The 24,988-nt window shown below is 61.1% G+C and overlaps 2 protein-coding genes and 1 non-coding gene across 4 annotated transcripts; 1 reads left to right on the top strand and 2 right to left on the bottom strand.

Annotated features, from left to right (window-relative positions):
• The first annotated feature begins 1,286 nt into the window (after positions 1 to 1,286).
• SLC22A31 (solute carrier family 22 member 31) lies at positions 1,287 to 10,896 on the top strand. Of its 2 annotated transcripts, none has more exons than XM_014463140.2 (9): positions 1,287 to 1,671; positions 3,220 to 3,323; positions 3,420 to 3,574; positions 3,874 to 4,042; positions 4,250 to 4,395; positions 4,489 to 4,597; positions 4,716 to 4,930; positions 5,337 to 5,448; positions 10,496 to 10,896. In XM_014463140.2, the coding sequence occupies exons 1-9, from the start codon at positions 1,294 to 1,296 to the stop codon at positions 10,560 to 10,562; spliced, it is 1,455 nt and encodes a 484-aa protein (XP_014318626.1). In that variant the 5' UTR covers positions 1,287 to 1,293; the 3' UTR covers positions 10,563 to 10,896. The 2 variants fall into 2 exon arrangements, with proteins under 2 accessions (XP_014318626.1, XP_014318625.1); XM_014463139.2 differs by lacking the exon at positions 10,496 to 10,896 and adding an exon at positions 5,668 to 6,158.
• Positions 6,338 to 23,097, bottom strand: CDH15 (cadherin 15). The gene is made up of 14 exons (XM_006097366.3): positions 23,014 to 23,097; positions 15,606 to 15,764; positions 15,238 to 15,393; positions 14,144 to 14,288; positions 12,849 to 13,009; positions 11,826 to 11,954; positions 11,218 to 11,403; positions 10,090 to 10,343; positions 9,358 to 9,500; positions 8,960 to 9,196; positions 8,511 to 8,750; positions 8,267 to 8,403; positions 7,900 to 8,067; positions 6,338 to 7,001 (listed from the first exon to the last, which is right to left on the bottom strand). The coding sequence occupies exons 1-14, from the start codon at positions 23,053 to 23,055 to the stop codon at positions 6,801 to 6,803; spliced, it is 2,358 nt and encodes a 785-aa protein (XP_006097428.1). The 5' UTR covers positions 23,056 to 23,097; the 3' UTR covers positions 6,338 to 6,800.
• LOC111827668 lies at positions 17,861 to 17,967 on the bottom strand. Its single transcript, XR_002831322.1, has one exon. It is a non-coding gene; the product is annotated as a U6 spliceosomal RNA (small nuclear RNA).
• Positions 23,098 to 24,988: the final 1,891 nt, after the last annotated feature.

The raw sequence follows: 24,988 nt of genomic DNA, 5'->3' as shown, positions 1-24,988 counted from the left end.
CTCTGTAAAAAATCAATAAAATATATTTTAAAAAAAAAGTGGAAACCTAATGTCCATCAACAGATGAATGGATGAACAAAATGTGACAGATTTATATAATGGAATATTACTCAGCCACAAAAAGGAATGAAGCCCTGACAGATACTGCAATGTAAGTGAACCTTGAAAACATTATTCTAAGTGAAAGAAGACAGACCCAAAAGGCCACAAATTGTATGGCTGGGTGGGAATAGGAACTGATTACTTAAATGATTACCAGGTTTTCTTTTGTGGTGATGAAAATATTTTGGAACTTGATAAAGGTGGTGGTAGCATAAAATGGTTAGTTTTATGTTATGTGTATTTCATCTCAATAAAATATTTTTAAAACCAATAACATCCTTAAATGCAAAAAAAAAAAAATTGCCAGTTAGAAAATACAATGCAAATCCACAGTCCCTTCACAAAGCAACAGAAAGCAAACTAGTTAGGAAAATTCAGGTGTAATCTATAGGACCTATTGTAATGTTCCTCACGAGGAACAACAGAAGTTGAAAACAAACGCGACCTACTTTGCTCCTGGGGATGGAAGCGTCCACCAGGGTGACGGTGTCGGTGCCCCTACTTAATTCATAAACGCAATGCCATTCCGAGCCAGGGTCACAAAGGACCCAGAGCTGGACAAAGTAACTGAAGCTAGTTTTGCAAAATAATGACGATAATCTTCAAACTTCTGAGAATGGAGCACCAAGCAGACCTCACTCGATACCACACTCCGCCAGGGCTGCAGCAACGGTGGGGCCACACAGAGGGCCGGGGCTGGACAGGGAACCGAACAGTCCGAGCTGCTCCCTCCGCGGCTGCAGGGCAGCCTCCGGCTGCCGGGGCGGGGGCGGGGCAGTGGGAGGGTCCGCGTCCCGTGCTCCGTTGGCCCGACGCCAGGCCGGTGAGGGGTCCAGTGCACGTCTGGCCCGCGACCCCCAGTCACCCCACGGCCGCCGGGCTCTCAGGCCGACGCCGAGACCCCGACGCCACCTGACAGCGTTGGCCGGTCCGGAGGACAGCCCAGGCTCGGCCTCCAGGGCGGCCCGACGCCCCGCTGGCCACGCCTCCGCAACCCCCGGGCGACCCAGGCTCGGAGACCCTCCCTGGCCTTGCGGTCCGCGGCCCGTCCTAGCTCCGCCCTCTGGCTGAGCCTCTCAGCCCCGCCCCACGTGCCCCGCCTGCCGACCCCGCCCATTAGGCCCGGCCAGCAGCAAGGCTCAGGCCGGCAGGTTCCTCCCTCACCAGCTTCGCCCAGGCGCAGAGGCGTCGATGGAGCCGGAGGTGCGGGTGTTGCGCGCGGCGGGAGGCTTCGGCCGGGCGCGGCGCCTACTGGCCACAGCTTCGTGGCTGCCGTGCGTGGCGCTGGGGCTGGCGCTGGGCTCGGAGCCTCTGCTCACCGCGCTGCCCGCGCACCACTGCCAGCCGGACCCCGCGCTGCTGCCCCCAGCGCTGCGCACCCTGAGCGGGCCCGCGCTGCTGGACGCCAGCGTGCCTCGCCTGGGCCCCGCGCGCGCCCGGAGCCCCTGCCTGCTCCTGCGCTACCCCGAGCCCTCGCCCCGCGCCCGCCCCAACGGCACGCGGTCCTGCACGCGAGGTTGGCACTACGCGCTGCCCGCCGCCGGCCTGCTGCGCAGCCCGGTCACCCAGGTGCGAGAGGACTGCTCTTCTGCACCCTGCCACCCAAACTCTGCTCCCCTCCTTCGTAACCCCCTTGTTCTGTACCCCCATTCCTCTGTCCCCCTGCACCTCTTCCCCCATTTCTCTGTTCTCCTTCTTCTGCCCCCTCTCTCTGTTCCCTCTCCTTTCTCCCCCTTCCTTTCTCCCCTGCAATTCCCCCTCCTTTCTCTCTCTTGCTCCCTCCCCCCCTTTCTCCCGGTTTTTCTGTTACCCCCCTTTCCTCCCCTTTTTGTCCCTCTTCTTCTTTTCCCCCTTCTTTCTCCCACTTCCCTCCACCCCCTTCCTCTGCTACCCCTTTTCTTTGTCTCCCCTCCTTCACTCCCATGGCTGCCCTTGGTCTACTGAGGCTCTCACTGGGGCGTGCTGCCCCCCTCTCTGATGGTGCAGCTGATGCCCAAGTGATCAGGGTGCCAGGTAGAGTCCACGACCCAAGGGCTGCCGAGGTGGGCAGGCAGCCTGGGGGAGGAAGAGGAGGAGTTAAGCTGAAGGTATGACCAGGTAGGCGGCACCAGGAGTTCACTTCAGGGCCAGGAACATTTTGAGCAACCTGTAGCTTTGGGCTATGTCAAGACTGGGTTTCCAAAACAGAAGGCTTTGAATCAAGGGAGCTTACAGTCAGTTCAGTTTGGGAAAGGCAGACCTAGAGGCAGGGGCGCCCGAGGAGGCAACTCAGGGGTCTGGGTGAGAAGACATAGGGAGGGGCAGCTAGTACCTTCTGACCCTAACTCCCTTTGGCAGCCTCAGCCCCACAGCTGCACCCCCATCCCTGGGAGGATCGGCCCCAGTGTGGAAACTGGGGCGAGGTTGCCACATCCCTGCCAGTCCTGTCTTTGGCCCTTCAACCAGCAGGGCTTCTCTTCTCCCACCCAGTCTGTTCCACCACACACCTGCTTCCTGTTGGTATATCGATCGGTCAGCTGGATTTTAAAATGAAAACTCGGACACACTGTGACTCCAGACAGTATGTTAAGCTTGTACAAAAGGCACAGGACCTTAGTGGGAAGGTGGGGAGGTGCAAAACTGAGGTCAAGTGCCCTTGACAGGAAAAGCAGGTGAGCACAGCTCTGCAGGCTGTTCCGGGAGCTGCTCTTGAAGTGAGCAGGGCAGGGGAGAAGTGAGGGTAAGGCCCTGGAGGCCCAGGGCCCAGCAGGTAGAAACTAAGGTCAGCTGAGGTCCAGGCTCTGGGGGAGAGTGAGGGCTGGAAAGAGGTGAATGAAACTCCACCCAGAAAAACAGAAACCAGACTTGGGGCTCCATGTGGGTCCTCTGGGGACCACAGGTCATCACCCCCTGGGGGCTCAGCCCAGACATTCTTCTAATTCCATGTGACGCCCACCAGAGTCAGGACCCACACTGTGTGACCTCGAGCAGGTCCCTTGCCCTCCCTGTGCCCCAATTTCCCCTTCTATCAAGGAGGGTTGGAGCAGGATGTCTAAGGGCCCCTTCCAGCCTGATATTCTGGGGACTTCCGCACGGTGGGGGTCCTGGCTGGCTGACAGTGACGGGTGTCCCCTGCAGTGGAACCTCGTGTGTGAGAACGGCTGGAAGGTGCCACTGGAGCAGACGAGCCACCTCCTGGGCTGGCTGTTGGGCTGTATCATCCTGGGCATGGGCTGTGACTGGTGAGGTGCTGCCCCTCCCCTTGAGCCCCTCAGGGTCCAGCTAAACCCCTGAGCTGTCCTGACTGGCATCCATGTGTGTCCCCCACTGCCCACCAGGTTTGGCCGCAGAGTTGTGTTTGTGTCCTCCCTGGTGCTGGCCACAGGCCTGGGGGCTGGTGAGGCTCTGGCTGCCAGCTTTCCTGCCCTGCTGGCCCTGCGGCTGCTTCACGGGGGGTCCTTGGCAGGGGCCTCTCTGGCCCTCTACGTGACTCGTGAGTACTGTGGGGGACTGGAGCGGGGCACCCACTCAGGCTGGGCCTCCAACCCCACTAGCGGAGGACGTCAGCCGCAGGGGGGATTCCCTGTACTCTTGTTGAGGGCTCTTCTTGAGAAGATGGAAGGGCACTGTTTGCTGAGTGACTCTGCTGTTTGCGGCTGGCTCAGGTGCTGGAGTGGGCAGGGAGTTGGCTCAGATGTCCACTCCTGGGCAGGTCAGCAGTTGGTGCCCACAGCCCGGGGCAGAGCTGCCCTCTCTAGAGGACTCGGCCTCAGGCCATCTCTATCTGCTCAGGCCTGGAGCTGTGTGACCCCCCACACCGCCTGACGTTCTCCATGGGGGCCGGCCTCTTCTTGGTGGCGGGCACTCTGCTGTCGCCTGGCCTGGCCCTGCTCGCACAGGACTGGCATCTTCTGCAGGGGCTGAGTGCCCTGGCAACAGGGCTCCTGCTGCTCTTTTGGGGGTAAGTATGGCAGGAGACAGGTCAGCAGCCTCCATGGACGCCACCTGTCACTTCCCTCTACACCTCTGTGCGGCACCCGGCATGTGGGTGTGGGATAGGGACGCAGAAAGCCACTTGATGTCCTGACCCTGGTTCCAGGGAGGAAGGGCATTGGCCCTTGTGGTCCCTGTGTGGAGGACCTGAGGCATCCTCACCCCACCCCTGCAGGTTCCCAGCCCTGTTCCCGGAGTCTCCCTGCTGGCTGCTGGCCACGGGGCAGCTGGCCCAAGCCAGGAAGATCTTGTGGCACTTTGCGGAAGCCAGCGGCGTGGACCCTGAGAGCAGCTGCGAGGAGGAGAGCTCCCTGGCTACGGGTAATGCACCAGGAGGAGCCAGGAGAAGGGAGGCCTGGGTGCTGGAGGAGGACCCCCACAGACACACCCTCTCATGTTCTCTCATATCCATAGAGCTGGATGTGCTGTCTGCAGGGAACCCCCAGCCCCAGCGCCACTGGGTCCTAGAGCTACTGCACACGCGCGTCACCTGGAGAAACGGACTCATCCTGGGCTTCAGTTCGTGAGGAGAGGAGGGTGTGGGTGGGCTGAGAGGGTCTGTGCCCCACCACCCCTTTTGGGGGTTCAGTCTCCAGAGTCCTGAGCTCTGGCTGAATCCATAGCTTTGCCCTCTCTCCCAGGTTGGTCAGTGGGGGCATGAGAGCCAGCTTTTTCCGAAGACTGGCCGCTCATGAGCTGGCCTTCTACGGACCCTACTTCCTGGGGGCTGGCCTAGAGGTGGTGGCCATCGTCTTCCTGCTCCTGACAGTGGATCGCTGGGGGCGCCGCCTGGTCCTGCTGTTGGGCACTTTGGTCATGGGCCTGGCATCCCTGCTGATTCTCTCAGGGGTCCAGTGTGAGTGCAGAGCCCTGTAGGCGAACAGGGTCATCCTGTTTGGCTGAGGTCAGCCCGACGGAGCGGGGAGGGTCCTGGGATCAGCCCCCTCCTGGGGTCATAAGAGAGAAGCACGTGTGTTGGGATGAGGCTACTGTCTTTTTACCTTGTTCATCTTCCCACTGTGCACCCAGGGAAACTGAGGCCTAAAGAGTTAAGGGGCTACAAGGATATACATGAAGGGGCTGAATATAAGGGTCTGGTGTGGACGGGGGCAGCCTGCAACACCTGATGCCAAACCCAGGGTGCAGGTGCAGGGGTGAATGGTTGGGGAGGGCAGGCCCAGCAGGACCCCTTGAGACATGGACGAGGGGGGAGCCTGGCTCCACCGGGCCTGGGCAGCATGGGACCCTCTCTTCATCCCCAGACCTGCCCGCCTGGACTGTGCTGTCCCTCTCTGTCCTGGGGCTGCTGGCCGCCCAGGCCGTGTCCACCCTCAGCAGCCTCTTTGCAGCCGAGATCTTCCCCACAGTGATCAGGTGAGCTCTGGGCTGCCCAGCCGGGACACACTGTGTCCTCTTGGGGTTGGACACCCCACACCGCTCCCTCCCCAGCGTATACCCGAGACTTCTCCATTCAGTCCCATCTGGAGTTCAGATGGTCTTCTCCTGGGTGACATGGAGGATACTGGCACAGAAAGGTCAGGAATGGCGGATGGCCACCTGCCCAGGCTGCCCACACTGTACCCTCTCCTGCAGGGCGGCAGGGCTGGGCCTCGTGCTGGGTGCCGGGTTCCTGGGCCAGGCGGCCGCCCCCATCGCTGACATGCACGGCCGGCGGGGCTTCTTCCTGCTCCACGTGGTTTTCGCCTCTTTCGCCATCCTTGCCCTGGTGTGTGTCCTGCTGCTGCCTGAGAGCCGTGGACGTGGGCTGCCCCAGTCACTGCAGGATGCTGACCGCCTGCGCCGATCACCGCTCCTTCGGGTCCGTCCCCGCCAGGACTACCTGCCCCTGCTGCCACCCTCCCACTGCTGGGCCCAGACACAACTGGTCCAGGAAGGGTGACTCTGGCTGGACAGACACACCTCCCCTCAGATGGCCACATGTCAGTGTGGGCAGAGGGGTCTCAGGGAGGAGCTGTGGGCTCAGTGTGAAGGGGGAGTCCTCGGTTAGGCCCCTGTTCCTGGGGGCCCTGGCCTCCTCACCCCAACCCCCACTTGTGAAGGATAAAGGTGTCCATGGAACTTGACATCCTTACTAGTTCTTCCTTCGGGCTGCATCCTGGGCTGAGGGGATCCCCAATCCAAGCTTGTCCAAGCCTGGATGCCTGCAGCCCCTCCCACCGCTCCCCTTGGGAGGCCAGTCCCCACTGCAGCCCTGGCGTGACTCGGGTGGAGTGAGGCACTGCAGGTCATTGTGCAGACCCTGTACCGGAAAGACCACACTTTTAATTCACATTTGCCGGAGAGCTGCTTCCTTTCATACAAAGATGAAATCTGCATGGGGTGTCGGAGCTGGGAATGAGGGTGGCTGCCCCCCTCACAGGTGACTCAGAGCAGTGCTTGTTGGACTCAGGGTGGGAGAGGCACCTCCTTCCCACAGCTCCACTCCAGGCTCTGCCCCTGGGACTCTGTCTTCCCCGGGAGAAGCAGGCTGCCCAAAGCACCTGGCGTGTGGGACCAGGTGCCCTGCGGCATCTCTGCACAGGTCAGCCAGTCCTCCACGCTACACGGCCAGCTGCTGACACGTGCAGTCAGACCTCTGTGGTCAGGCTGTCCATCCTGGTGAGGATGTCCACCCTCTGTGTCCAACTGCTGTGCCCTCAGCAGGGTGGGTGCAGGTCCCCATCAGAAAGCTCTGCCCCGTCCTGAGTGGCCACTGCATCCGGCCCTCAGGGAGGGCCGTACAAGTCGGCCAGCCGGGCGAAGCGAGGGCCCCAGTCCTGGAGGCAGCTGTAGTCTTGGTCCTCGTCACCCCGGCTGGAGAGGATGGAGCTCAGTGTCCCTGCCATGGACCCATCTCCTTCGTAGTCATAGATGAGAGCAGTGTCGTAGGGCGGGACGCTGAGGTCACTGTCCGCAGCTTCCAAGCCCTACAGAGAGGCCCCAGGAGTTCAGGCACACGCACCCCAGCTGCAGTGCAGGGTGAGGTCAACCAAGGTATGGCACCAGGAAGGGGCAGAGGAGGTCTGAGGGTTACCGGGGTTTGAGGAGCAGCATCATTGGGAGCCCCAGTCCCAGGATTCAGATTTGAAAAAAGAAGGTTCCCTCTGATTCCTTCCTTGGGCCCAGCCCTCCCTGAAGACTGTCCTGCCTGAGGCTTCCTGACACCCCATCTGGAGAACAGTTGGTTCTGCCTCTTAAAGGTTTGGCTGGTCTGTTGCCTCCACCTGTTGATATACACATTGGCTTCTGCAGGTTGCATACCTGAACCTGGGCCTGCCCCTCGCCGGGCAGCTGTCAGGGGTGTTATATGAGCCAGGGCACTGCGTGTGCAGGCAGGTGTGGCACCTGGCACACTACTGAGAAGTGCCTGCCTGCTCCCCCTGTCGCCCACTCAATGGGATTCCCAGGTTCTGGGCATCTCCTGTGTTGACCTTAAGAAGTCAGTGATGCTGTGTCCAGAGGAGCGACTATGGACGCCTGGGTTTAGCTGCCAGCTGCACTTCTACCTGCAGGGCTCATTACGTCTCCTCTGCCAGCGCTTGTGGCCAGTACAGCCTACAACCAGCCCCAGCTCCACTGGGCCTACCGCGATCTTGTGCCGGGTGTCAGGGCCTCCACTTCCCGGGGGCTTAAGTGGCTGTGACCCTCTGTTCCACAAGCCTCATTCAGCTCTCAGGTCCTCAGGAGCTTCCTGGAAGCTCGGTCAGGGTCCCCAGGAGTGAGCCCACTCCCTGCGGCTGTGCATGTACGGGGTACATGGATGTACTTGTGTGTGGTGTGTGGTGTGTGTGTGGCCCCTGCCCTCTCCACCCCTGGGGGACCTACATCGTTGATGAAGTCTGCCATGTCAGCGGGGCTGGTGGGCAGCACGCGGGATGGTGGGGGGCGCACCCAGCTGAACGGGGTGTCGCGGCGCAGCAGCGGCCGTCCCAGAGGGGCACTCAGGGCTGCCAGCTCTGCCGGGTGGCGCAGCTGGCTGATGTCGTAGGCATCCTGCGGACAAAGTGCGTGGACTTGAGCCTGGGTCCATGACAGGGTGGGGTTTCCATCCCGGGCACCTTTCTGAGAGCAATAGGTTTGGGGTTTGGGGAGAGGATCTGGGAGGCCCCTACCCTTGGAGCCTGGGTGCTGGCCCAGGGCCACAGCTTAACATTCTGAGCCGCCACGCCACCCACCCCACCCCTGCCCTTACCTGGTCTTCCTCCCCGCCCCCCTGCTCATCATAGTTGAGGATGTTGTCCCGGAGGTCATCCTGCAGCCCCGGTAGCAGCCCCTTGTCCCATGGCTGCTGTCGGAACCGTGAGAGGAGGGCCACCGGCAGGGCGAGCACTGGGCAGGCAGACAAGGTGAGGTTGGCCCCCAGGAGAAGGAGGCGTGGGGCGTGGGGGGGGGTGTGGGGGGACTGAGGGCAGTGGTCTCAGGGCATGGGCACTCACAGAGCAGCAGGATGACACTGGCCAGCACGATGCCCAGGGCGCCCAGGCTGAGGCCTGTGCCCTTTGCCCTCAGCGCAGCGGCCCCCTGCAGGCAGACGCCATCCTGGCCACAGTGGCACACGGTCACATTAAGGAGCTGCTCGCGATGCTGAGGTGGCTGCCCTGAGTCCTGGAGCAGCAGGCTGAGGCGGTGCAGCCCCTCCTGGACCTGGTGCCGCAGCCGAAGGCGCGCATGGCTCACTGTGGAGGGCACCTGAGCTCAGCAGGGCCCCCCGTGCCCCGTGGGGACCATGAGACGCTGGGCCTGTTTCCCATCTGCCCACTGAGTGTGATAACTAATCCCTGCCCCACCTGAGGGACCACTGAGGTGGGACCAGCAGGACCATGTCTTGAGTGACCCCCAGGTCACAGGTCTGGACACCCTCCCCCGGGCGGGGGGCAGAGCTCACTGTTAATCCGGCTGAGGCTCCAGTTCCGGGCCAGCTCTGGGACCCTGGGGCTCAGCTGGAAGTGGAAGGGGGCTCCGTGGGGGGGCAGGTCCTCGTCCGTGGCACCCAGGAGAAGGCCAGAGCCCTGGTCTGGCTCACTGCACAGGCTTCCAGATGAGGGGGACAGCTCGGGGGCGTGGTCATTCACTTCCAGGATCTCAATGGACAGGGTTCCGGTGGCCGTGCAGGGCGGGGAAGCTGCAGACGGAAGAGGCCTGTGGGCTCCTTGCCCTGCCAGAGCCACTGCCCACCTATTGTCGGCTCAGTTGAGGGCCTGGCTCCCAGCCCTTGGGCCAGCGGCAGGGACTCCCAGCCTCGGTCAGAGAGCCATGGAGCCCAGGCCTGGACTCAGTGCTCACCATCGTCGTAGGCCAGGATGATGGCCCTGTACCAGCCATCCTTGAGGAAGGGGGACGCCGGGCTGAGCACACTCTGGGTCTGGACCCAGCCTGTGGCTCCATCCACTTGCAGCCAGTCCTCAGGGTCATAATCCTTGGAGTAGCTGTCAGCCAAGGAGGGAAAACAGGAACAGGGTGGCCCTGAGCTACATGGGACTCCCTCAAGGTGTGGTTACATACAGACACGCGCGCGCGCGCGCGCACACACACACACACACACACACACACACACACACCCTAGCCTTCGAGGCCCTAAGCTGGTGTTTTCTATCCCAATTCACAGATGAGGAGACTGAGGCTCAGGAAGGCAGGTGCGCTGACCAGGGCCCTGTGGCGACTGAGTGACAGCATCACATCGATAGGATTCAACCGTGGGCACCGTGGAGACAGACACAGATACACAGGGCCAGGGTTGGGGTGAAGTCCAAGGGCCAGTCCCATGGGAGCACTGCTCGCCAGAATGGACAGGGCTAGACACTATCTATTCTAAGGCTGGTAGAATAGACGGTGGCCGTGTCAGTATAGTCCTGCCCTATAGAACAGGGTCACACCAATATGTGCACACATGGGACTTGAGACCTCCTGGACTATTGGGAACCCTCAGCCGTGCTTCTGGCCCTGGCAGGGAAACGGAGGAATGGGCTATGTCTATGAGCTCCCTCTGCTTCACCCCGAGGGTCCCCGGGGAGGCACCTGAGCCTCTGCAGCTGCTGTGTGTCGGGGTCTCGGGCAGAGAAGGTGGCCACAGGGGTTCCTGGGGCCGCCCCCTCCGCCAGGCTGGTCCTCAGTGGATTCTCCTGGAACACGGGCGCCTCGTTGACATCCCGCACCTGCACGCTGACTCTGGCCTGATCCCGCTCGGCCCGGGGGGCAGCCGCCTGCAGGGGGACCTCGTTCTGCACCTCCACTCTGAGGTCGTACTGGTCACAACTCTCATAGTCCAGGGGCTGTGGGGAGGAAGCAGAGCCGACAGCCTGCTCAGGACTCCGGGCCCCTCGCGGTCGGCACCCGGAGGCAGGTGCGGCCGGGAGAATGCCTCCCTGTGGCGCTGCTGCCCCAGACCTGCCCTCAGAGCTCCTGCTCTCCTTCTCCTTTTCAGCCTTGGAAAAAAAAAACGTATGCAGGACAAAAGAAGGCACAGAAATAATGTAAAAATGATCAAATAAGTACTCGTCACTCAAAATGAATTTGTTGGGTGATGTGTGATCAGTTCTGTGTTACTTGGCTGGGCGGTCCTCCCAGCGACGCATCTGGGTATTGACGGGAGATATCTGGTTAAAGTAACATCTACGATCATTTGGCTTAAGAAGATTGTCCTGAACCATCTGGATATCCTGAACCTCACACACTGTTGAAAGTCTTTAAGAGCGAAACAGGTTTCTGAGGAAGAAGAATTCCGCCTCAGGACTGCAGCCCAGCTCTGAGCTGCCAGCTTACCCTGCCAACTTCAGACTTGCCCAGCCAGCCCCACAATGGCGGGAGCCAATTTCTTGCAATAAATCTCTTCAGATATCAATATCTAAATATATCTATATCTTTACGTGTGTGAATATACACACGTGTTTCCTGCTGTTTCTCAGGTTCACGGGTACAGTCTGTATTCACACACGATTCTTATACAGCGTGGCAGCACACTGTAAACAACGCACAGGCCCTGTGGTCAGCGCGACCTGAGCCTGCACTCCAGCATTTCCCATCCTTTTGGCTCCATCCCTCCCTCTACTCTCTCCTGAGGATGCAGAGGGTCCAAACAGGGTCCCAGGGTGCGAGGAGAGGCACCCTGTATGGGATGCTTGTGCCGGGGGAGTTTGCACCGCTCACCTTCACCACAGACAGCACGCCTTCGTTGGTCTTGGGGTCTGTGCGGATAGCAAAATGCCCATCGGGGTCGCCCTCCAGGATGGTGAACCTGGCTGCCCAGTTGGGGGAGCCTGGCAGGTCCCTGTCCTCCACCTCCAGCCGCCCCACATCGACTCCACTCATGGCCTCGGTGGCCTCCATGAAGAACTGTGGGAGCCACTCCAGTCACCTGCCAGGTTGTCAGGGGTGGGGCCTCCCCGCCTCACCCCTCCCAGCTGAGTGCTGCCCACCCACTGGAGTCCTCCCAGGTTTGTTTGCCTCCAGAGTCACTACCCCACCCCCTTCAGAGGCCCCATGAGCCCTCTCTGTGGGCTCAACTGCACATGGGTTTGGGGGACACAGAGGGATGTCTAGGCTGCTTCTCCCAGGGCCCCCCTCCTGACTCCTGACGGTTCACTGATCACAAGCACCGTCTCTGTTGCCCCCAATTCAGTCTCTGTGCTACCTGTGCAGGACTCCTGCTCCAAAGCACCCAGCCTCAACCCGCCACGAAGCCCTGGTCGCCACTGGGCCTGGGGAGGGGAGGGCAGCCTGAGCGGGGGCTGGTGGTGTGGGGACCGGGGTGGTACCTCCTCCCTGGTGAAGCCGGGGGCGTTGTCATTGACGTCCTCGAGAGTGATGATGGCTGAGGCAGTGCTGGTCAGGCCATCTCCAGACATGTCCGCCACCTGCAGGGTCAGATTGTACACGGCGACCACCTGGGGATGACAGCGTGGGGTCGGGAGACTGAGCGGGCCCAGGACCAGGTAAGGAGTGGGCCACCTGCGGGCTCAGTTGACACAGGAGAGCCCTGTGGGTGGCAGACGCCCCAAGTGGCTCCAGGTACCCTGCCTGCTCCCAAGCTCTGGGGCAGATGTGCTGCCTGGCCTCTCGGGGTCCAATGGCAGCGCTGTGAACCCTAGACTCTGCCCAGCCTTGGAGTGGGCAGGAGGTCAGCTACCAGCCAGAGAAGCACTTACAGAGCACCTGCTGTATGCTGGGTGCTGAGGGCACTGCGAGCTGGGTCCCTGCCATAGTAGAGAGAGAGAGAGATGGATGAGGACCACCTAACACAGCAAGAGACCCGACAGAGCCACACAGGTGGCTGTGGAGAAACCAAGCAGGGCTTCCTGGAGGTGCGGACGCTGCACAGAAGCCCGGCAGTGAGAGGCAGCAGTGGTCCTGACAGAGGGTGGCCATCACTCCAGAGCGTGAGTGGTCACTGTGGGGCCCAAGAGGTGACAAGCCCGACTGCTGAGTAGGCAATGGGTATTTTTGGCAGAAAAAGCACCGAGGACGTGTCAGGTCCAGGCGCTGTATTGAGGGCCGTTCACACCCTCTCTCGACCTAACCCTACAACCACCCAGGAGGCAGGTGCGCCCCAAGCCGAGTCTGTGCCCAGAGCCGGGAGCCACCATGAGCATTTGCAGCAACTGGAGGCCTCCTTCACCTGCAGGGGAGGACAAGTCTGGCTGAGCGGCACTGGGTCAGAGGGCCCAACTCGAAATGAGCTGCCCCGTGCATCCCAAAGCACCACCAGGGTGGGTAGATTGGTCAAACAGGACGCTGGCTTCCCTGCTCCCAGCTTCCAAAGCAGCGCGGTGGCACCTCACCTCCCGGTCCAGGCCCACTTGCACGGTGCGTATCTCCCCTGTGTGCTCATCGATGCTGAAGAGCTGGGGGCTGCCCTGCTCCAGGATGGAGTACCGCAGGGCCGCGTTGTCTGTTTCTGGGTCGTCAGCATCCGTGGCCTCGGCTCTGGTCACATAGGTGCCTGGGAAGGACGAGGGCATGTGAGCAAGACACCCATGAGTGCCAACCCCTAACTTCCACTCCCCCGCGGCCCACCATGCCAGGTCCGGGCTCCCGGCTAGGCCTGTGCAAACGTGAATGTCCAAGCCATTGCCCGTGCTGTTGGTGGGGGAGAAAGCAGAAGTGTATGATACGTGTTCAATCGATATCTGCGACTCCCACAAGACACTGAGACGGCCCGGCAGGGGCCGAGAACACTGGGTCAGATGAGGCGAACCAGCCGGAGAACCCGGGGCTGGCCCTGAGCCCCAGCTGCCTGGGAGTCAGAGGGTGTGCCCGCACGCCGAGCAGGCGCTGTCCTCAGCCCCGCCTGCAGAGAGAAGCAATGGCCAGGGCTGGACCTGGGCGCTGGGGCAAACAAGCCACCAAATCTCAGGAAGGGGTGGGGGCTATGCAGGGGCCAGGAGGGGTTTTTGGCAGAAAAACCCATTTCCCTCTGGTGAGATTTAGGTCTGACCTCCATCCTCCCCATAGTCCATCTGAAGCACGACTCGCCTGGCTCTGACCAAGCCCCTGAGAGCAGGGTGGGGAGAAGGAGGGAATCTGTCTGGAATGGAATCTGCCTGCCCTGGAACAGACTCAGATAAGCAGGTCCGTCCTGTAAAGACTCAGAAAGGACGGAGGGTTGAGTTTTGTTTGTGACCAGAATGTAGAATTAAGAAGCAATGAGAGGGCATCACTGCTCCGTGGGCATGGGTTTCCTTTTGGCGGATGACAATGTTCTGGAACTAGATAAGGTGCTGGTTGCGCAACCTTGTGAATGTGCTCGGTGCCACTGAAGTGTTCGTTTTAAAGTGGTTAATTTTATGTTATGTGAGTTTCACCTCAATTTAAAAGCAGCAGCAGCCGCCAGAGCTTTGCCATCCATGAATCCTCTCAATGCATTTTGGAAGACTTGGGGGTTTGAAATTAATATTGAAATAGGAAGTGACTTGAGGAAATTCCATCAGTACTGGAAACTGTTTACTTATTTTTAGAATCTTTTAGGACCTCTGACATTCCTGCTAAAGGGAAATCCTGGGCTTCTGGCCTACCCAGAGCCCCTCCACGGCAGCCCCCCCGCCCCGCCCTGCGGGTGGCCCCGCTCCCACCGCACCTGGCACAGCACCCTCCAGCACGTGGCCGGTGAACACCTCCTGCCGGAAGACAGGCCTGTTGTCGTTCTGATCCACAACCACAATCTCCAGGTCCGTGGGCTCCTCCAGGGTGGATCCTCCCAGGTCCAGAGCAAAGGCCCTTAGCTAGTCAACAGAGAGCAAGGACTGGCACTGTGAGCCCCACATTTCCGTGGCTCCCACAAGGGCCACGCAGAAGGGACGGCACGTGCAGACTTTGTGTTCTGCTGGAAACACCAACTTAAACAAATGAGAAACGGTCCAGGGGTGGGGCATGTGCTGCAGCAAATGGATCTTCCCCTGAAGAGGCCACTGCTCTCTCCTAGCAGCCAGGGCGACCCCTGCCTCCCCTCTTGCCTTGGCCACCAGGAAGCTCCCAGCCCAGGGGCTAGCATGTTTCAGGTGGGCCGGAAGCAATGCTCTCACTAGCAGTCCTGGTCTCTCTCCCTTTTTCTATACAGTTTGGCTCCTCCTGGAGAGTATTTTAATTCCCCTGTGCACATGAAATTTGTAATTAAACCACCTTTTATCCTCTCGGAGCACGGCCATGACGTAACTCCCAGGGAAAGACGTCACTCTACTAGCTTTCCGTGTGAGGAACAGTCTGAAGGAAGATCCACGGCACATGAGGCACAGGCAGAGGCCCCTCCCCCAGGCAGGTTCCGAACGACAGACCGGGATGGGGCCGGGCAGGTCACTCTGCAGGGACTCAGAGGAGGGCCTGGCTCCCCTCCTCACCCTCTTGCTTACGTGGCTCCTGTCTCCCTCCCCACTGCCTTTCTCTCAGATCTCACAGCCTCAACCCTCCCAAGGCTCTGTGGTGCCTTCCCCTGGGCCCCACCCCTGTGGGTCAAGAGGCACCTGCCAGTGGGATTTGGCAAAACTGTGGGATTCTTCCAACATCCCGTCCCCACCAAATGCAGCGGGTGTGGGAGAGCCGGCTATGGGTGACAGGGCGTCACCAGTATGGGGAGGTGCTTCCTTGCTGCAGGCTGCCCGGTCCTCCCGGAGGGACCAAGCCGCCAGTTAAGGGCGCCGATCTTGCTGGAGAAGTGATCTGGCCTGAGGTGCGCACCCGGAAGCGGTCGGTCTTCTCCCGGTCCAGCAGGGCGTTCAGGAACACCTTCCCTGTGAACTTGTCAATGGAGAACACACCTCGGGGCTCCTCGTCCACGCCGGGCCCCTGGATGCTGTAGATGACGCTGCCCAGCTGCTGCTTGTCAGACTTGATCTGCCAGGGCAGGACATGGGCTGGGGGCGGGGCCCCAGGGTGGGGTCCCCTCCCTCTCCGCAGCCTCGGCCCCTGCTCCCCCCCCACCGCCCCACTGGGGTGGGCAGCTCAGCCTGTGGCCCCGATGGCATTCCCAGCCTAAAGCACACAGCTTCGGGGACCCACTGGGGGACAACCACCCCTGCTCTGCCCACTCTCGCCCCTCCCCTCACCTGCACCAGTGGGTAGGGGAGGCGCTTGTAGTTCTCGGACACACTGATGGGGGGGATGACCCAGGCTCTGCGCACGCGGCCAGACGAGGGTGCCCGGTGCCAGGGGAACAGGGTGCCGGGCCTCCTCAGCCCGGGAACCCCCAATGAGAGGTCCAGGCCCTGCAACAAAGACACACACAGCCGTCACACAGCTCGTACCCCAGGGAGCCTGGGAGCAGGCTGAGAGCTACTCTCCCACCGGTGGTGGCGGTGGGCAAGTGAACTCCCCTCCCTGGAAGGCAAGGAGCACCTTGCCCCACATCAAAACCCTGAGCTCCGGACCCTGGGAGGCCCCAGCAGCCACACCCCCAAGCCCGGGGCCCCAAAGCTCAGCGTCTGTCTCTAGCCCTCTCCTGGGAGCCTTGGAACCTCGGTCCGGGAGTTATCACAGGCTTCGGATGACTGAGGAGCTGACCATGCTGTACCCCCACTGCATCTTCCTGAGGGCCAGGCACCTCTCCCCAACGTGGCCCAGGGGAGACTCGGGCGCCAGGGCCAGGGAGGCGTGGTAGACTGGGGAGGGGGAGAACCTGGGGCTGGGAGAGGAGGGCTGGGAGGGAGGAAAGTGATGAGTAATGGCAACAGCTGGCCCAGCTGGGAGGCCCCTTGTTGTGAAGAATGTGGATCAGGGGGTGGAGGGTAGGCAAGAGAGCAGGTGCCAGGGGCCCTCCTGCGCCCTCCACATGGTGGATCTGTCCGAGGAGGAGGTGTGGGGGCTCCTAGCTGCAGGCTGGGGCAATGGGAGGTGCCACGTGGCCGTCCCAGGCCTCCTCACAGCTTGGATCCTTGAGGATTGGTTGAGGTCGACCTGACTAAGGCTTTTGTCAGAAGAGGCCCAGCGACAGGAAGGGGCCGGCTGAGGGCCAGAGCGCCCCGCCATTCTGAGCTGGCTTTCTCCAGACATGTGGAACCAGGTGCCACTTTCACCCCTTAGTTCCTGGTACCTGGGGACCCTCGGACACGCTCCTCCCTCCTAATCCACATGTCCAGGGGACTAGGATGCCCTGTGTGTCATGCTGCCACTCAAGTCCCAGTGCCCAGTCTGGGGGGTGGCAGAGGGGGTTGAGGCACAGGTGGTAGCTGTGCTCCCCCCACTCTGCCCCGGGGTGGGGGGCGTGCAGACAGGGTCCCAGGTCCTGCCCCATGGTGAGGCGGTCACCACCTGTTGAACTCTGGGATCAAAATCAGGTGGGCCAGCATAGGGAGGGGCCCAAATGCTCCTCAGACCCACTGCCCGCTGTCTGTCACAGAGAGCCCCACCCTACCACTCAGATGGGGAAACTGAGGCTCAAGAGAAAGTCCCATCCTGTGAGTCAAGGGCAGAGCTGGCAGCAGCCCCACAAACCACATTCCTCAGAACGGCCTGGCTTACATAGGAGGTCTCTACACCCGCTCCTCGGCCCCGTGCTGGCGGCTTGAGTATGGACTCTGGAGTGGAAGTGCCGGGGGCCCTTCATGCTCCCCAAATTGTGGGTGAGGCTGATGCTGGAGCAGGTCTTGGATAGGCCAGGCCATGGGAGGGTGCATTTCTTACATTCTCCTGCAGCCAAACCCAGCTGGGCCCCAGCAGGTGCCTGGACCCCCTACCCCCACCACAGGCCTGGGAGATGTCTGCCCCACCCAGGGTCTCTAGGCTCCCGGGCCCTTCTGAGGGGGGCTCTCTTCTAGTCGAGGCAGACCAGGTGGCTCCAACAGCCCCTCCAAGCCCTGCAAGGCCCCCCACCAGCTGCTTGATCCTGCTGACTTCGCTTTTTCTTCCTCCCAGCCATGCAGTCTGTGGAGGGACAGCATGGGAGGGGGTGGGCTGGTGGCCTCAGGGGAGTAGGGGCAGTGTTTGGTGAGTGGGGGGTGCTTAGGGGCGGGGCAGGGGCAGAAGGCTGCTGGGCTGTGTAATCCTCTTGTCTTCAATCCTCATTGCGTGCCTCCCCCTCCCTGGCTTCTGCCCAGGGCTTGTTCCCCCCCAGCCCAGGGCCGGGCACAGTGGGTCCTCAGGCACTTTGCTGACAGAATGGCAGTAACATCCAAGCTAAAGCCAACCTCTCCGGTGGCCCTAGGTCAGCGATGGGGAACCTTTTGAGCTCGGCGTGTCAGCATTTTAAAAAACCCTAACTTAACTCTGGTGCCGTGTCACATATAGAAATTTTTTGATATTTGTAACCATAGTAAAACAAAGACATATATATGTGTGTGTGTGTATATATATATATATTTTTTTTTTATATATGGAACGCTTCACGAATTTGCGTGTCATCCTTGCGCAAGGGCCATGCTAATCTTCTCTGTATCGTTCCAATTTTAGTATATGTGCTGCCGAAGCGAGCACAAGACTTATATTTTTGATATTTATTTTATATATTTAAATGCCATTTAACAAAGAAAAATCAACCAAAAAAATGAGTTCGCGTGTCACCTCTGACACGCCTGTCATAGGTTCGCCATCACTGCCTAGGCCGTCTCCTCAGTTTTGGAGTCCTCCTCCCTCTGCCTCATCTAAACTGCCAGCAGCCGGTCCCCTTCGGAGCCTGGAGTCCAGGCAGCAGAAACCCGGTTTGCAGAAGGAACCAGGCGGCTGGCCAGGCTCTGAGCTCCCTGCAGCCGGACAGATGGCAACGCTGGCCCCTGAGCCTCCGGGGGCTGCTGCCAGAACCACCCAAGCACAAGCCACTTCCAGGTTGGCGTGGTTTCCCACCACGTGGAGACCTGCCTGCCTGCGTCACCGTGCTGGTGGGGACAGCGTATGTTTTCTGAGCATCTGAGGGGAGCACCAAGCTCGAGCCCCCCTTGTCCCTTTCCTTTCTTCCCCTCCCTCCTCCCCAGACCCTCTCTCAGCCTCACAGTCCCTAGGAACGGCGGTGATCACCTCATTTCACAGCTTCCCAGAGGCTGAGTCCCCATTTGCTCGAGGCCAGAGCGCAGCAGAGCTGGGAGCTGCAGGGAACCTCGCTCAGGAGCAGGCTCTGAAAGGAGCCCAGTGTTTACCTGGCGCCCTCCCGGCCCTGCCTTCAGCATGGGGTGGGGGTGGGACCGGGGCTGGGCACAGTCCACAGGCGCTCCTTTCCGCAGGCTCTGAGCAGGACGCTGGGGGACACACTCAGCCCCGTCTAGCTGTGGCCACATCTGGGACGGCTCCTACCCCCAGCCCACCACAGCCTCTGTCTGCCCCCTTCCTGCCAGGGCCTCTCTGACACTCCAGGATGCCCACCAGCTGGGTGTGGGGCCAGTGCGGAGGAGGCAGAGCCTGGGAATCCTGGGTCCTAGTCTGTCTGGGCTCAAGTTCATGAGGTCAGCAGAAGCCACAGCGCCCTGGCACGGCCCCTCACCCAGATCAGAGGCTGCGGTGGGGGTGGCTGCGCTGACTTCCGGATGCAGGAGCACTTCTCAGTGTGTCCTTTGTCCTCCCACACCCCCTCCCAATCGATGTGCTGGCTGGGGGACCGTGGAACAAAGTCACATGGACAAAGCCAGCTCACACAGACCCCCAGACACAGGCAACACTGTTGAGTGACGTGCTCACATATGCCACCCATCTTGCTGTCTCCCATGCCAAGCCCAATGACACCCCATGTTCACCCTTGACCTGCCTTTAACCAAGAACCCGAGAGAACACTCTGGAAGCCCTAGAGACACAAGGCTATTGCCCCTCACTGGGGTCCACCCCAGCACTGGCACCCAACCCAAGGGCTGCCAAGTAATGAAGCTCCCACCGTGCAGAGCCCTTGCTATGACCAGGCTGCGTGGTGAGCGCCTCGCAAACACTCGTGCAGGGGCCAGAATGGTGCCGCCCAACCCAGACCCCGCCAGGGCACTGGGCCTGTGAGCAGCTGGCCACCTCCTGCCCCGATGCTTCTCTGGCTTCAGGGAAGTTCCCATCCCACAGGATTGGTGATTCGACTCCTCCCTGGTCAGACAACACAGGCCACACTGTGGGGCAGAGACACGTAGCAAAGGCCAGGGGTCCAAAAGCTGACTAATCCAGTCACAGTGTGTGTGTGTGTGTGTGTGTGTGTGTGTGTAGATAGGGATGCCATGAGTATCCCCCAGGCCTACTGAATTAGGACACCCAGTAGTCACGAAGCCCATGTGATTCTTGGAAACACGGGGGAACTGGGCAGCACTGAGCTGAAAGGTGGGACTTCAGGGTCACACAGCCCCACAGGCAAGTCCCTCCGCATCTCGGGGGCTGTGTGTGGGGTGACCCAGAGCCTGTGGTGAGCGCTGGGTGAGGAGATCACTGCCAACATCAATTCCGTTCAGAAGCAATGAGACAGTGCCCGCCAGAGGCCTCTCGCCCTTTGCCTGTGTCCGTCCTGCCTGCGGGCCTGGGGCAGCCCCAAGGGCTCTGCTTCTCTCCATCAGCCCAGGCGGGTTCAAAACCAGGAATTATAAGCAAGGCCCCTCTCTCAGGAGCCTGGGAAGAAAGCTGGGCATGTGGCTGGCTGCTCACCACCCTAGGCAAAGGCTGGGTGGAAAGTGAGGAGACACCCGCCCCCTTCCCCTCGTGGCACTGGGGCTTCCGGTGGCCCCTGGTGAATGGGAGCAGGGGACCTGGGCTTGGGCAGGATATTTGCTGACTGGGGTCCAGCCCCTGAGTCCTGTCCACAGCTGTATGTCTTGGTTGGATAAAAGGGAGCAAACATTTTCTATTCCACCCCCTCCTGGTGTAGTTGGGCAAACCTGAGAAAACGTGGATGCAACAGCAGCTTGAAGAGGGTCTCTGGGTGCAGGGACATCCCTCCAACACCGCCTATGCCAGCGGTTCTCAACCTGTGGGTCGAATGACCCTTTCACAGGGGTCGCCTAAGACCATCGGAAAACATATATAATTACATATTGCTTTTGTGATTAATCACTATGCTTTCATTATGTTCAATTTGTAACAATGAAATTGGGGGTCACCACTGGCCTAGGCCCTGGGTTTCTCAGATTCAAAGAACCAGGCAGGAGGCCTGTAGCCTGAAGGAGCCTGGGCTGCGGGGGAGGCCGGGTGCCATGGAGGTCAAGAATCCCTGCTCTGGACTCCCCACAAGCCTGAGCCCCTAGCCCCAGGCTGGAATCCAGGCCACCCCATTCCTGGACGGCCTGGCAAGCATCAGGCATGCCAGGAATGGGCCCAGCTGTCGGCCTGGCCCCGAGCACCCCTGAGCTCCCCTCCAGCTGCTGCAGGCTTTAGGGAAGGAATGAGATGGTCAGGCAAAGGGCCGTGGGAAAAGCAGCCGTTTCCTCTGCCTGTTCCCGCTGCTGTGACAAACTGCCACTGCGCCATCCAGCATCCAGCCCCCCTTGGAGAGCCACTCCCCAACTGTCACCCCACCCTGCACTGGAAAGATGAGCGTCTGCTGTGGGTGCCATCTTGTTCTAGGCACTTTCCCCCTTGGCCCCTGGGGCGTCTTCACACTTTACAAAGCCCCCAGCAGTGTGGGGGGAGCCTCTTTCTTCCAGAAACCATGTGGCTCACTGGCCAGACACAGGCTCGGGGCGCCTCCCCGCAGGGCATGGACCTGTCCTGAATCATTGCTGCTACCCCAATCCCTCTGCCACTCCCAGGGTAAGCTCAGCTATTGGAGCCGCTGTGGGCAGAGGACGGGGTGACAAAGGTCGGTTCTGAAAATACACACGCTAAGCCCCCTGGTTGAGATTTTTAGGGGACCCAGGCAGGGGAGGGGCGTGCCTCAGCCAAGGCAAAGGATCTGCCCAGCCTGGTCTCCAGGACCCTCACCCCCACCCAGGGGCCCACCCCAGATAGCCCTGCAGGGCCTGAGGCCGACCTGCCTTGGGGGCTCATGGAGGTGGAGGAGAGTGTCCAAGGGCAGCCACAGAACCCGTGTGGCTGGACGGAGAGGACTAAAGTCCGAAAGCTGAGCTGCGCAGGGGAAGGGTGGGCTGGTCCCCTCCTTCCCCTGACAATGGAACTAATTTAAGCCGCTGTGTGCAGGAACTTGAGCAGCCGGGCCCCCATTGGTGGGCCCCTCACCCCCACCTGAATCCCAGCTGTCTGGGGAGAGGCATTCTGTAGTACCCTTGGGGGAGGGGCAAGGAATCTGAGAGGTTTCTACTCCCCTCCCCTCCGGCAGAGTGGAAGGTGGACACCCGCCGACCCAGAGGAGCGGGTCTGCAGGAATGTGCCTGCGATGATATGATGCTATGACATCCGGTGAGGTGCTGGGGCAGAAATGCTGTTCCCAGGTCCAGTGGGGAGGGAGCATGGAAGGTGTTGAGACATCTGGGCCCCACAGGGGGTGGTCTCCCAGCAGAGGGCTGGAAGGGCAGAGGCCTTGCTGGGCTTAGGTGATCACCGCTGAGGCCTAGGCGTAGGGACACTGTCTGGGGTGGGGGGTGGGGGAAGTGGGAGGGCCTAAAGGCAGGGGAGGAGATAGTTGGAGCCCGGTGCCCTGAGGGGCCAGCTGCTGTGGAGGGTCGGGCTGGCAGGCACCTGGTCAGCTGCCAGGGCTGAAATCTGAGCTGGCCAGCCGGATAGCGAGTCTGTGGGAATTAGGGGACCACAGGAAGCCCCTGAGGTGGGTGCTGGGAAGCCCGCCTCTCATCAGCATCCCATGCTGCTTAATGGGCCTGCAACTGTAACAGCAACAATAATTCTACCACTGCCCGGCCCTGGCCCCTGGCCTTTGGCCTGTGACCTGGCTCAGCCCAGTCTCTGAAGGCAGGAGGCCATTGAGGTCATGCTCCCTTCTCAGGCACAGCCTAGCGCCTGCCCAGCAGCCGAGGGCATGAGGAGATTGTGGCCCTACTCAGGGGCGCCCATGGCGGGGAGGAAGGGGGCAGTCTGTGCTTCCTTCTGCCTAGCCTGCTCCCATGGTGGGGCGCTGGAGGACCAGCAGGGATGTGCAGGGTCGTGGGGTTTGTGCTGGGGCCTGGCTTCCCTGGGCACAGGGTACTCCCAAGGCAGAGTGAGTTCCTGGAGGGTGGAGCTGCAGCTGTTCCTGCTGGCAGGGCTCATGGAGAGGGGCTCAGACTTCCCCCAAACCTCAGCAGGGTCCCGACAAAAATCTGGCCTCCCAGCTCCTCCAGCTGGGGTGCTCCTGCTGCTCCGCCCTCGCCCTGCCCTCCACCACAAGGCTGACTACCCCAGGGCCGAGGGGCACACTCAAAGGGAGGGGCTGCCTGCTAGGTGGCCGCCTGGCAGTCCCCCAGCGTGGCTCCCCGTCCAGGCGGAGGCAGTTACTCTGGCATCTGGACCCCCCTCACTCCCGGGGCATCAGCGCCCCGGGCAGCAGAGCCTCACCCAGGACCCTCAGCTCACAGGCCCACAAAGGCAGCCAGGGCCAGCAGTCCCGGGGTGACCCGGCGCCCTACTCTAAGACTGCCGGGCAGTGCAGGGAGGCAGGGACCCCGTGCAGCGCCTATGTCTTACCTGGGCCAGCAGCCCGAGGGCGAAGAGGAGCACGGTGTCCATGGGCGACAGGCCGGCCGAGTGTCCGCCTGCGGGCAGAGCTGCGCCTCCCGCTCAGACAGAACCACTAAGTGACAGCACAAGTGCGTGGTGGAGGGGCAGAGTGAGTGACTGCACGTGGGCGGGGCGGGGCCTGGTGCTGAATGACAGCACAAGTGTGCAGGCTGGGGATCTAGTGAGTGACAGCACGTGTGTTGGGGCGGGGCGGGGGCGGGGTCTGGGCCTGAGTGACAGCGCAAGTGTGCGGGCAGGGCTGGGGCGGGGCCAAGTGAGTGACAGCCTGTGTGCTGGATGGGGTGGGGGCCGGCCAGGACTGAGTGACAGCAACGTGTGCAGGGCGGGGCCTGGGCTGAGTGACAGCACTTTGCTGGGCTAGAGAGCTGGGTCAAGAATGAGTGACAGCACTGTGTGGGCAAGGTCTGGCGCTGAGAGACAGCATTGCAGGGGATTGGGTCGGGGTGGGGGGGTTCAGTGGGGGTGGAGTGACCAGGGGCTGAGTGACAGGACTGCGTGCGCCTAGGTTGGGACTGGGGGGCCCCGTGACAGCACTTGGGAGGCAGATGGCAGGCTCTGGAGGGTCGGGGTCCGGCGGCTATTCTGGGACGCTCGCTCCCGGGTCAGACGGTGGAACCAAGACCGTCTGAAAAGGCAGCGGTCGGTGAAGTTGGGCTAGGGCGCCAGAGTGGATTCATTCACTCATTTTCTTTTTTTACTGGTCCCCGAACCTGCCAGGCACACTCCTGCTTCGGCAGGGCCTTCGCACTAGCTGTTCCCTCTGCTTGGAATGCTCTTCCCCGCCTTAAGGGCTGTCTAATGGCGCCTCCTCACCACCCATTAGACATGGTCACTGCCTTCACTGGCATCTCCCATCTTGAATCACATGTGCCAATGTGTTCACTGTCTGTTGTGGAGCTCTCCTGGGACGGGTTATTCCCTGCTGACCCAGGGCGAGCAACAGAGGAAGGCCAGGCACAAACCCAGTACCCCCCCCCCACCCCCCCCAGCCAGAAGCCTTCCTTCCTGCTCTGGTCTCTCTGGTCTCCCCTGTTGGCAGTTACCTGGTTGGGATCATATCGCTCTTCTCAAGCCCTGCTGCCTCTCACAGGCCCCGCGTGTGGAAAGGAGTGGGGAGAGGGAAGGAGGGAGGGAGGACCCTGGGGATGACATGCGTTCTGAGGAGCAAGAGCAGTGGGAGTGGGGCTGCTGACCAGCCTGGCCCTGGGCTGGGGAGCCCTGTCTGGTCTCTGTCGCAGGAGCAGGCAGGGGCTTCTTGCTTTTCTCTCCAGATTGCTGGGCTGCCGAGCAGGTGCAGCTCCATCTGTGCCCTTGGCCTCCTTGGAAGAAGGCCAAGCTACCTGGGGGAGGCGTTGGCAGTGACTGTGCCCCTGGCATTCACTGCTCCACGGTGGGGAGCGGGGAGCCCCCTCCACCTCCAGGCTCTGAAGCCCTGGGCTGGGGAGCAGACCCTGGGGCCTCCACCCTGCCTCTGAGGTTAGGGCCCTCACACACAGAGGAGAAGCCCTCGTGCTTGGGGTTTCTGCCTCCTGGTGCGAGTGTAGGAGTGGGGGTGGGGGCGGGGGTGGGGAGTGAGGTGGCTGAACCACCCAGAAAGAGGCAGCCCTTGTTCCCCTGGGTAACGTCAAGCAGGAGACGGCCTTCTGATATCCTCCACCCCCACCCCACTGCTTTTCCGTCTTTCCTCTGCCTTGCTCTCGGCCATCTATCTTCCACCCAACAACCTCCCCCTCCCTACCCCCCCCCCCCAACCCCCGGTTGGAGGGGAAGCTGGGTTCTGCCATGAGTGAGACCCAAGTGCAGGGGCCGCTGGGGAAGGGTGTGGTGCCCAGGCTGGGCAGGAGCTCCTGGTAAGGAGCCCCCCCTGGGCCAGGGCAGTCTTTCTCTCCACCAGCCTCCTCAAAGGTTGTCCAAGGCAGGG

This window comes from Myotis lucifugus, unplaced genomic scaffold (assembly GCF_000147115.1).
Source record: "Myotis lucifugus unplaced genomic scaffold, Myoluc2.0 scaffold_198, whole genome shotgun sequence".
Taxonomy (NCBI): Eukaryota; Metazoa; Chordata; class Mammalia; order Chiroptera; family Vespertilionidae; genus Myotis; species Myotis lucifugus.
The sequence above is the reverse complement of the archived record's forward strand: the minus strand, read 5'-3'. Positions and strand labels throughout refer to the sequence as shown.